General features: G+C 37.6%; 1 protein-coding gene across 7 annotated transcripts in view; it reads left to right on the top strand.

Annotated features, from left to right (window-relative positions):
- Nucleotides 1–12,168, top strand: part of SUPT20H (SPT20 homolog, SAGA complex component) — a 68,081-nt gene that overhangs the window by 47,565 nt on the left and 8,348 nt on the right. For 6 of the 7 annotated variants that reach the window (XM_070938340.1, XM_070938343.1, XM_070938341.1 and 3 more), the window contains 2 exons: nucleotides 1,098–1,214; nucleotides 5,911–6,016. In XM_070938340.1, the coding sequence (XP_070794441.1) occupies nucleotides 1,098–1,214; nucleotides 5,911–6,016 (223 nt within the window). Of the gene's footprint in view, nucleotides 1–1,097; nucleotides 1,215–5,910; nucleotides 6,017–12,168 lie in introns of those variants that run through there. The other variant, XM_070938346.1, reaches the window with a different exon arrangement.

A 12,168-nucleotide genomic window follows, 5' to 3' on the forward strand; every position in this document is an offset into this window, starting at 1 on the left:
CAGTTCTCTATTTCAAATCTGCAAAAATGTGGAAATTTTGCAATTGAGTTAGGGGACCATCCCTCTGCCTTACTATCTCATTGCTCTTATTATTTTAATTAATTAGTTCACATTTATTGACTGGCCAACACCAATGACTCCAATGTTGGGATTCTCATTGAATTATCCATGCTTTTGTTATATCCTGACCTTGCTTTCTATATGGGCTTACCCTTGAAATAGTCCAGAAGCAAGTTTAAATATATAGCTGCTGATTTGTACACAATGTTGGCAATGCTTTTAATATTTATAATGGCTTTGGAGTTTCATTATTAGATGGACTGTCTAACCCATACTATTTAATTTGGACATGAGGATTGGGCTCTTAAAATTTTCCTACTTTCTGAGATACAACTTTGGACACACAGAGAATGCTATCTCCTGTATTGGTCTCAAGCTATTACATGTGCTTCCTTCAGAACCACACTCAGACTTAACTGTGCTTTCAGAAAATATTGAAACACATTCCTCCTTTGATGTGTATTTTCAGTTTGAGTTAAATAATTGCCTTTAACTGTTTTTATAAAATTGTGTTTGTTACTTTTAGTGCCCTGTAAGCAAAAAGATGGACCATAAACAAAGTACTGCTATTTTCACAAAGAAAAATTGATGAGCTTGGTCTGTGGGACATCCAACAAACTAGCTTAAAAGCTCTGCTCAGCACTTGTGCATTTCCACCTCTTACTCCTCCTTCCAGCTGTGACAGAGATTCCAGGCTTTGATCTAGTTGGAAATAAATACATATGTTTTACCTAATGGGGAATAGAATTAGTTGATGTAGGCAATATGAATTCCATGCACATGTACATCTATTGTTGCATAAAATGATGCTTGCTGTGGAAAAGTACTTTGGTCACTTTGTTTTAGGCTTCATTTTTACTGTGATTTTACTCTGTAACATCTTTTAGTCCCAATTTTCTTGACGTGGAAAAGGACTAAGGACACTGGGTGGTCACAGTTATGAATTCTAAATTCTATATATTTGTGTGCATAACAAATAAAATATGCAACTCTCCCAAGATATGCAACTCTCCTAATTTCTCTCTAAACTTTAACAGCTTGCAGGTGGCTCACTGATATTCAATCCTCTCCAGCAGCAGCAACAGCAACAACAACTCTCCCAGTTTTCATCTCAGCAGCCTACAACTTCTAATCCTCAGCTACAGGGAGATCAGGTAGGCATACCCATTAAGAATAATATAATAAACAATAATCCATGCTGTCTTATATGTTTGCATGTACTGTGTTTCCCCTAAAATAAGATCCATCCCAAAAAAAAGCCCTATCATGTTTTTGAATGCAAGTGCTCAAATTAAGCCCTATCCCCAAAATTAGCCAGGGTGCAGGGGGTGGGACGAGGTAAAAATTAAGCTAGGGTGGACATGGAGGGGTGGAGCTGCCCTACTTACCAGGCCTCGCACATCCCGACACTTGCCTTACCTTCTTCTGTGGCTGCTTGCCGCTTCTCACACGCATCGCCACCGGCCTCCATTTCACCTGTTATTGGCTGCAGAGGGCTTTCCAGAAGGCATATGTAGCTGATAAAAGAGCTCTGGATTGATCTGGAGCTCTGTTATCAGCTGCAGAGAGCTTTCCGTAAGGCATCTGAAGGCGAAACGGAAGCCAGGGGGCCCTGAGTGCGTCAATCTAGAGCCCATTTCTCAGATGCAGAGGGCTTTCCGGAAGGCTCTGACGGTGAAACAGAGGCTGGGGATGACGCGTGCGTGCGGCGGCAAGTGGCTGCAGAAGAAGTGGACCGGCAGCAGGCTCCTGTTGGGTGGGGCTGTTGGTGCCGCCGCCGCGAGGCGAGTCAATAATTAGACCCACCCAAAAAGAAGCCCTAGTTGTTTTTTCGGGGGTCAAAAGAAAATAAGACCTGGTCTTATTTTCAGGGAAACAAGGTAGATATCAACATAACTCCTTTAATTTATGTTGATGATATCACTGGGGAGTTAATCTCCACAATACAATGGAGCTGTCTTCAAAGAAAAGCTATTGTGTACGTGTGAAAGTTTCTGTAATGGCTGGAATTCTGCTAATGCAATTTCAATTCACATGGAATGTTGATTGCCACAGGGAGCCTTCCTATACCTGTAATTATATTGTATCCTTAGACAAGCAGCTGTTTTCTGACATACTGATATCACAACGTTCCATAGAAGGAAGGGTTGTATAACATTACTCATATGTTCAGTTGCACATGCAGTAGCGTTTAACAACAGTATTTATGCTTACATAACACCATAGTGCTTTACAGCACTCTCTGGGTGGTTTACAATATAAAAGCATTATTTGCATATTGCTCTCACAATCTTGCTCCTCATTTTATTGACCTCAGAAGGATGGAAGGCTGAGTCAACCCTTGAGCCAACCCCCACCAGGATTGAACTCCAGGCTGTGGGCAGAGTTTGCCTGCAAAACTGCATTTTAACCATTGCGCCACCAGGGTATGAAACTAAGATGGCATTGATCAAGCTCTTGGCTGACTTCTGGTGTGGGCAGGATGGGGGTTGTAATCCATCCTGATTGTTGATCTCTCAGCAGCTTTTTGATACCATTTAGAGAATCTTGCAAGTTTGATAATACAAATCTCCAATCTCCCACTGTTTCTTTTGCAGCTTGAGAAATAAGGAAGTTCCTTTCTGTGTTTCTTTCTCTGCCCATTATGCAGCTGTGGGCTATGCCTTCTCTTATCTGATTTTCCCTAGGCAGCATCTCTTCCCTCAATCTCCCAAGATCAGTCCCACATACCATTATAGATTGACTTTGAAGAGCATTCAGAAACTGCAGCTGATGTAGAAGGATAGTTAATGGTACTGGTTTGTTCCTTACATGTAACACCACTACTTCATGAGCTACGTTAGTATGCTTCCAAATGCAATTCAAGTTGCTGGTTGTCATCTTCAAAGCTCTTCATGGCTTGGGGCTGAGTTATTTAAGAGTCTACGTCTTCTAGTTGTTTCTTCCTGTCCCATCAGTGCTACAAGATAGCATCTTCCCGATCCTGTTTGCTAAAGAATCCAGGTTTATGGGGCCCAGAAGATAAGCTTTTTTTTGCCATAGTGCACTCTGGAACATTCTCCCTCCAGGATTATGTTGGCCCTAAATTTGCTTGCATTTTGTAAATCCCTAAAAACATGGCTGTGTGCTTGGGCTTAGAACCTTAAGCGAGTGAAGAGGCCTGTCTTTTGGCCGTGTGGATGATAACGTTTTTTTGCTTCTGTGTATTGTAACTTTTTATATGTATTTGTTTTATTTTTATTATTGTTTGTGGCCCAGAGTTTTTGAGATGGGTAGTAATATAAATTAATTGAACGAATGACTTTGTTCAATTGAGACTTTCATTAAGTTACCAACCTAACTCATACCCTTCCCATAGGAAGCATTCCCTTTACTGGAATGGCAAAATACTTGCCAGTTTTGCCACACATTAAAATTTTATTAAACGTCTGAGTTTGTTGATTTTTCAGGAAATACGATTGTTTCGAGCTTGAGGGAGGGAGGAAGCAAAAAGAATTATATTAAGAAATTGGAAAAATGATATTATTCCAGATGTCAAGGAATGGTTGTCAGAAATATGTAATTTATCTGTTTGGAGAAGGCAATATTCTTTACTAATCGAAGGATGCAGCAGTATGTTTCACTATAGCAGAATGGCAGAGATTCTGTATTATCTTAAGTAATATTAAGCAATATTTTAATTGTTTATTTTATAGTAGTAATTTCATTGCTATACTAGTGACTATTGATAAATATAAAATATAAGTTAGATTTTTTTCTTTTTTTCTTAGTTTGTATTTTTAGTTTGTACTTTTAATTTTTTTTAAAAAAAAAATCTTCTTGATGTTGTGGTTAAGGTGCTGGTCCAGAAACCTGGGGACTATGACTTCTAGGGCTCCCTTAGGCATAAAATCTATTTGGGTGATTTGGGCCCAATTACTCTCTTTCTGCCCAACCCATTTCAGAGTGTTGTTGTGGGGAAAATAGTATGCAGGAATATGTTGTTTTTCTCTGGGGCAGTTGTGATGTGATTGGGTTTTGGAGAACATTGTCATTAGTCTGTTGCCACAGTTGGAACATCTGATTGCATTTTGGTGTGCTAAAGTTATCCCAGGTCAAAGGGGCTTATTAGAACAGTTCACCCTAAGCATCTGGAAGTTATCCCAGGTCAAAGGGGCTTATTAGAACAGTTCACCCTAAGCATCTGGTAGACCTGGCTGGTTTCCAGAAATAGCTTGAGGTGTTCTATGAGTATCTAATCAGCAGTCCAGCTGAGAGCTTGGTCACAGCCTGGAATGGGTGAGTGTCAGAGATTTAGATTGCCACTATGTGGCTTCTTCCTGTACTGATATCAATGTGCACCTTGATTTTATGAGGAAATCCTGGAGATGAAGCATCAGAAGAAACATATAGTGTCCTTGGAGGAAGATGAAGACTGAAATTGACCAAACATGAATAAGAACCCACATTAGGAATTACATTGTGGTGATAAGGATGATGAAATTGCATGATTTCTTTATCCTTATTGCAACCGCTGATAGCTCCTTACCGGCTCTATTTAACCCTGTCCCTATTTGGGAGGAATGAATCAGTAGGATCATGTGCAGGTCCATTATGAGAAATGTTTCTACTATATGGCAGATAAAGTTGCTCCAGAACGACGACTCAACAGATGCCAAGGCTGGAGCTTGCAAGTTTAACTAGAGTTAAACTTTAGAGTCTGTGACGACTTCTTTTTTTTTTTGCATAAAGTTTTTTATTTTTTAATATGTCAAAGTTTCATTTTCAATTAAACAGTGTGTTGTCTGGTATAAATAGTTTGAAAGATGTAGTCATAATGTTTACAACTATATTCATTACACTGATATTAATTCTATAATAATAAAAATAATAATCATACTATTTACTTCTCTATTTTAACAAATCTCCCTTATTTCATTAATCTTTTTCTTTTATTTCCATGTTTCTAACTTCTGTTTTTGTTATCTAACCATTGATAAAATAAATCCCATATCATAAAATATTCAGTTTGTTCCTTTTCCTTAATTACAAGTGTTAATTTATTCATTTCTGCACATTCTAATATTTTTTATCACCTTTTCATCTGTAGGGATCTCTTCACTTTTCCACTGTTGTGCAAATACAATTTTGGCTGCAGTTAATACATGTAGGATCAAATATGTATTAGAGCCTGTGACTTTTAAGAAGTGGACAGAGTTCTCTAGTGTGGGAGTTCATCCATCTGTTTGTTTGATCCAAGTCACTCATGCTTAGTTTAAGGCCACTCAGGAGATGATTTGTGATTGTAAGTGATATCCACCTTCTTAGAAGAGTCCATTACTCTACCCAATGATCCTGGATATTTCCATTCAGATTTCACGCTCCATTTTCTGGGGAAGTTGGTGCAGACAATGGTTTGGCTCCAGCTCTAGATTATCCTGGAGGAAATTAATTATCTGGATCTGTTTCAGTTTAGCTTTAGGCATATATTGGAGGGGAGTTATTTCTGACTAAGGGTTAACTTTAGTACCTTCTAGAACTATGTTCTGCATTGTTGCAGCCTCATTAGTATTAATACACAGATGACAAACTGAACTACAGTTATAAGTCAAGAACCTCTGTTTGAGGTGTGTTTATAAACGAAGAATTCATGATGGTAAGTTTTCCATCAGAGTTAATAAAAGAAAGTTTCTGCTATAAAGTGGTAAAATCACTAAGAGGTATTAGCTGTCTCGTTTACAAAATCTTGTTTTCAATGAAACTATGTATCAAACTAAGAAATGCTTTGAAATGTATTTCTTCCTAAAGGAAAATAAATAAACTAACTATACAGATCATAAATATGTTTTGATATATCAACTTTTTTGCTAGGGTTCTGAGGAAGCGCCCCCAAACCAAGATCAATCCTTATCTGCTCAGCAAACTGCTGTTGTTAACTTGACTGGCGTAGGGAACTTTATCCAACCTCAGGCAGCAGGTACGTGTATTGAAGAACCAGCTTTATGGCGTGTTCCTGTGCAAATTCATTTTTAAAATCATGTTTCCTACCATGGGAGTATTCTAGCAGTAAATATACAACTCTGGACACATATGTCCTTATTTGAATTTTCTTTTTAATCAAATACTGTGTTGTTCAATATATACACTTTATTAAATGAATGAACAAACAAAAAGTCAGACTTACAGATTTCCAGGTTTAATGTTTTCACTGGTTTCTTATAAACCAATCAGAACCAAACAAGGGCTGGAAGGGAACTTGGAAGTGTTTTAGTCCAGCCCCTTGCCCATGGCAGGAGACCTTATATCACCCTTGACAAATGGTTGTCCAATCCTTTCTTTAAAACTTCCTGTGATGGTGCACCCACAACTCTGAGATGCAAGTTGTTCCATTGGCTAATTATTCCCTCTGTCAGGAAGTTTATCCTTCGTTCCAGGTTGGATTTCTCTGTAACTAACTTCTGCTCATTGCTTCTTGTCCTGCCCTCATGTGTTTTAGAGAATAAGGTGACTTCGTCTTCTCTGCGACAACCCCTCAAGTATTAGAAGACAGCTGCCATGTCACCCCTAATTCTTGTCTTTGTTAGGCTAGACATACCTAGTTGTCCTAACCATTCCTGGTAAAATTTATCCTACAGACCCCTTATCATCTTAGTTGCTCTTCTTTGTATTCTTACTAGGGTCTCATCATTTTTATATCAAGATGACCAAAACTGTATGCAGTATTCCAAGCATGGCCCCACTAGTGCAGTATGAAGTGGCATTATCATTTCTTGTGATTTTAATGCTATCCCTCAGATTATGTAGCCCAGGACTGCATTGGTTTTTTGGGCAGCTAGTTTATATTTAAGTTGTGGTTTGCTAGGACAATTACATCCCTCTCATAGTCATAATTATTGAGCCAGGTACTGCCTATTCTATACCTGTGCATTTGACTTATCGTGCCTAGGTGCAAGATGTCATTTTTCTCACCACTGAACTGCATCTTGTCAGCTAGGGCTGAAGTCTGTCAAGATCCTTCTGAATCTTGAGTCTATCCTCCAAAGTATTAGCAATTCCCCCCAACTTGGTGTCATCAGCAGATATGATCTTTCCTATCCCCTCATCTAGATCATTTATAAAGATGTTGAAGAGCACCGGTCCTGAAACAGAACTTTGAGGTAGTCCAAAGCATACTTCCCTCCATGTAGATGCAGTTTCATTGAGGACTAAATGTTGAATGTGGTTTGTCAGCCAACTGCTAATCAGTCTGATGATGGTACTGTTATCATTTTATCAAGAAGCATGCTGGAGCCTATTCTGTCAAATGCCTTATTAAAGTCCAAGTAAACTATCTACAACATTTCCTTGATCCATTAATTTAGTCATTTTACCTAACAAAGCAGTAAGAGTTGTCTGGCATGATTTGTTTTTTAATAAAAGCATGTGGCTTCTAGTAATCACTTTGTTCGTTTCTAGGTGCTCACAAAACCCTCCGCTTGATTATCCTTTCCAGGATTTTCCTGGATATTGATGTCAACCTGATTTGTCTGTAGTTTCCTTGATTCACTTTTTCCCTTTTTTGTATATTGGAACTACATCAGCTTTTTTCCAGTCCTCTGACAGTTCCTGTGTGCTCCAGGAGCTATGAAAGATTTTGCTCAGTGATTTTGAGATCACATCTGCCAGCTCCTTCAGGACCCTGAGTTGTAAACCATCTGGTCCTGACGATTTGAGCATGTCTGAAGTGCATGGGTGTTTGCTTACCGATTTTTGCCCATTTTGACCTGCATTCCTGTTCTGTCTGCCATGGTGCTGCTTTTGGAAGTTTGGATTATTTTTTTCCTTTTGTGTGAAGATAGAGGCAATGAACATATTAAGCAGTTTTGCTTTCTTTCTGTTGCCCATGACCTACTTGCCATCTTCTCCCATTAATGGACTGATCATTTCCTTGACTTTCTTCCTGTCTTTTACCTATTAAAAGAAATCTTTTTGTTATTTTTGGCATTTGTTGCAAGCCTTAGTTCATTTTGAACCTTAGCTTTCCTAACTCTTGTTGTTGTTGTTTTTTTTAAACATAGATAAAATACATCTTTTTAGAGCAAGGGTTTGATCCGGTATGAAATAATTACAATTGCTCACACTCCCTTCCAAATTTCATCCATTAACATCTTAAAAAGGAAAAAAAGAAAGAAAAAAAACACAAAGAAATCCAAACCCAATTTTTATCACTCAATCTAACATCTTATTCTAAATATTTGGCATTCTACTATATCACCCTAAATCTTAAACTCCAACTATAGACAGCTCTTTGTTATATTCATTTATCATTTTAACAATCAGTATTTCATATATGTTCCTTACTTCTAAAACCAAATTAAATCAGTATTTTTCTTAAATCACATCTAATGTCCATAATTTTAACATAGAATATTTTACTCTTCTCTTAAAATCCTTCAAAATCAATTCACTTTAAAATTTATTCCACATTTTCATCTATAATTAATTATTCCCAAAATGCTTTGTTTTTGCTAATTACGAGCTTCTTCTCCATTGCAACTAGTTCTAATATTTATTTATTTATTTATTTATTTATTTATTTATTTATTTATTTATTTATTTATTTATTTATTTATTTATTTATTAAATTTGTATACCGCCCTACTCCCGAAGGACTCAGGGAAGTGAACAGCCAAAAAATAAAATACATATAATACAAATGTTAAAAAACCATTAAAATACAATTAAATAATTTGGCCCAGAAAAACAAAACTTAAAACACCCCAAATTTATAAGACAAATTTAAAATTTAAAAATTTAAAAAATTTAAAAACAGTTTAAAAAGAGGTTAGGCCAGGCCGGCCTGCTGAAATAGGAATGTTTTTTTTTTAATAAAAAAAGTTTTTATTTTTTATAAATAAACAAACAAACAATACACAATCATTCACTGTATCATCTAAATACATCTTTTGTGTCTTCTTCTTGCTCCGCCAATATTTATCATATCTTAATATTATCATTTCATTTATTATAACATTTCCCCCACATTTCTTACTTCTCTATTAATACACTTATCTCTCCTTTTATTTTATTAGAAATTTTACAACAATTTCATCCCCACACAACCTTCAACCCCCCCTCCCCACACATACCCGACTTCCCAGAGCAAAAACGGTATAACATTTAACAAACCTAAGCTAAAATATGCTAATTTACTACAAGATTCAAAACTCCCTCACGTTCTTTTAACTCCCCTTTTAAAAGTTATTCATCAACCTTCCTTTTATAAATTCTCTTATCACATTTCACATTTATTACTAAAATCCTTTCCTTACCTTCTTTTTCAGCATTACTCCCTAGTAAAATTCTAAATTAAACATTTATCCTCTTTGGTCATTCATAAACCACTTGCCAATTTCTGATTGTAATAAAACATTCTTCAGAATATAACCTCAGAAATACTGTTAATCCATTGGGTTAAGTTATTTCTAAATCTTAAATTCATTCTTCAAAATATAAGTTTCAAAAAGCTATCCATTAAATTTTAAATTAAACATTTTGATACCTCAGTAACTTTTAAAAAGCTATCCATTTTTAGTTAAACATTTTTATTTCAATAAAACATTCTTCAAAATATAACCCTCAAAAGGCTATCCCTTAAATTATATCCAAAGATAAATATAATAAAACACTTCCTTTATATCATTGTCTTGAAAAATACTAATTTCAGTAAACTTTTCAGATTTATTACAAAGATCCTCCCCAAAAGAAATTAATCTTCCATTCTTCCTTTCTTTCTATATTTTTTCCAGTCCTTCTTCTTCAATAATACTTTCTTCTTCAGCATTGCTCCTCCCCCTGCTTTTATTTTCGAGAATTTTTCTCTTCTCCATTTTTTCCTGGCTTTTTTACAAACTCTCTTCTTTCTTTCTTTCTTCTCCAGTCTCACTCCTCCGTCACAATCCTGTTCTCCTCGCAAAGTAATTCCTCTCGGTAAAAACACCTCTTTAACTGCGATTGAGAATCCATCCCTGCAACAAAGTTGTAAAGTTCCACTTCGAATCTTCCTTTTTGTATAAAAAATCCCAACAGCTCCTGACAATTCTTCATTTGCCTGTATCAAAATCTCTGGAGGAATATCTCTCAATATTTCCTGGTTACACTTCTTCAAGCCTCTCTGCTCCTCCCTCTCAATTTGAAGAACCTCTATTTCATTTTCCAAAGACACAATAAACTGGGTTTTTTCTTCCGCCTCCTGTTCACTTATATCTTTGTTTGGGATTTGAGTAAAATCCTTCTTAAGAGACCCTTCAATTCTTTCCACGAATGTAGAGGCAAATGATTCCAAAACTTCTTCCAAAAGATCCACAGTCAGCATTTGTGAGCCTTCATCACTTTCAAAAAGGCCAGACATTTTTTTTTCTTAGATATAATTATTAAATCCTTCTCCTTTTAAAATAAAATCCTCTTCTTTTAAACGGGCTTTCAACACCACATAATGCTTTGTTTCTAAGTTTCACTTCTCCACGCCCCATTAGAGTCACACGCCATCTTACTTTCCCTTTCTACATAGAGCTTCAGAGGAAAGTGATAGATTTTGGAGTTAAAGTTTAATACTTGCAATTTTCGTTTCTCCTGTATTTGCTCTGCCAGCTTTCAAATCCAATTTTTTTTTCCCTTAAAATTAAGTTGCTGATGCTGGTGTGGTCGCAATGCCTCGTTCTGCATAAAGCAGACTCGTCCCGGATCCAGAGCACTGAAGAGCTTTCAGGGAGCTCTCACCCTGCAAACCCCAGGCTTAAAAAAAAATATCTGGGGGTCTAGGGAAGCTCTACCCAAACCCCTCTGCTCTTCTCTCCCCCTTTTTCCCAGGGGGAGAGTTTCGAGCCGCTAGACAGCTAATTTTCGCTGTTCTAGCGGCAAACGGAATCACGGGGCTGGAGCTCCTAAAGGAGCATCCATCGGCGATCGCGGAGCCACAGGAAGTCCGAAATAGGAATGTTTTGAGGGCACGGCGGAAAGCGCGCAGGTCTGTAATCCTCCGTATCTCCAGGGGGAGCTTGTTCCAGATGGCAGGTGCTCCCACAGAGAAGGCTCTTCCCCTGGGGGCCGCCAGTTGACACTTTTTGACCGACGGCACCCTAAAAAGCCCCTCTCTATGGGAGCGTACTGGTCAGTGAGAAGCTACTGGTGGCAGAAGGCGGTCTCATAGATACCCTGGTCCTAGGCCATGGAGCGCTCTAAAGGTGGTAACCAAAACCTTGAAGCGCACCTGGAAGACCACCGGGAGCCAGTGCAGCTCACGCAGGAGGGGCTTTTTAGGGTGCCGTTGCTCCCATAACCACCCGCGCGGCCGCATTCTGGACCAGCTGGAGCCTCCGGATGCTCCTCAAGGAGAGCCCCATGTAGAGAGCATTGCATTTAACTGGTTCATAACTTAAATAGCTATTCCCCAGCAGTATTTTCCTCCACTTCTATTAATCTGGCTTTTACTGTTCTTCAAAAATATCTCCTTCACTCCTCCTAGGTTTATTTTAGGCTGGATCGCAGCTTAGTTAGCTGTTTCCCACGGATGCTTTCCTCCACTCCTAACCTTATATTTAACTGGTTCACAGTTTGGCTTTAACTGCTCTCCAGTATTATCTCCTCCACTCCTCCTAAGTTTATTTTTGGCTGGTTCATAGCTTAATCAGCTGTTTCCAAGGGATGTTTTCCTCCACTCCTAACCTTATATTTAACTAGTTCACAGTTTGGCTTTAACTGCTCTCCAGCATTATTTATTTATTTATTTATTTATTTATTTATTTATTTATTTATTTATTTATTTATTTATTTATTATATTTCTATACCGCCTTTCTCCCGTAGGACTCAAGGCGGTGTACAGTCAAGAAAAATATAGATACACAAACATCATAAAATTGCTAATTAAAATTATTATTATAACATAGTTTGGGCCAATTAAATAGAACCTAAAATTAGATAACATTTTAAAAACATTCACAGGTTCATATGTTTAGCCCTGCCTGTTGGAACATCAGGGTTTTGAGGGCACGGCGGAAAGCATGGAGATCAAGGATATTTCGTATCTCAGAGGGCAGTTCATTCCAAAGTGTTGGAGCCCTCACAGAGAAGCCCCTCCCCCTGGGAGTCGC

Source organism: Pituophis catenifer, unplaced genomic scaffold (genome assembly GCF_029215685.1).
Source record: "Pituophis catenifer annectens isolate HBS135680 unplaced genomic scaffold, rPitCat1.0.hap2 SCAF_2, whole genome shotgun sequence".
In the NCBI taxonomy this organism is placed as follows: domain Eukaryota; kingdom Metazoa; phylum Chordata; class Lepidosauria; order Squamata; family Colubridae; genus Pituophis; species Pituophis catenifer.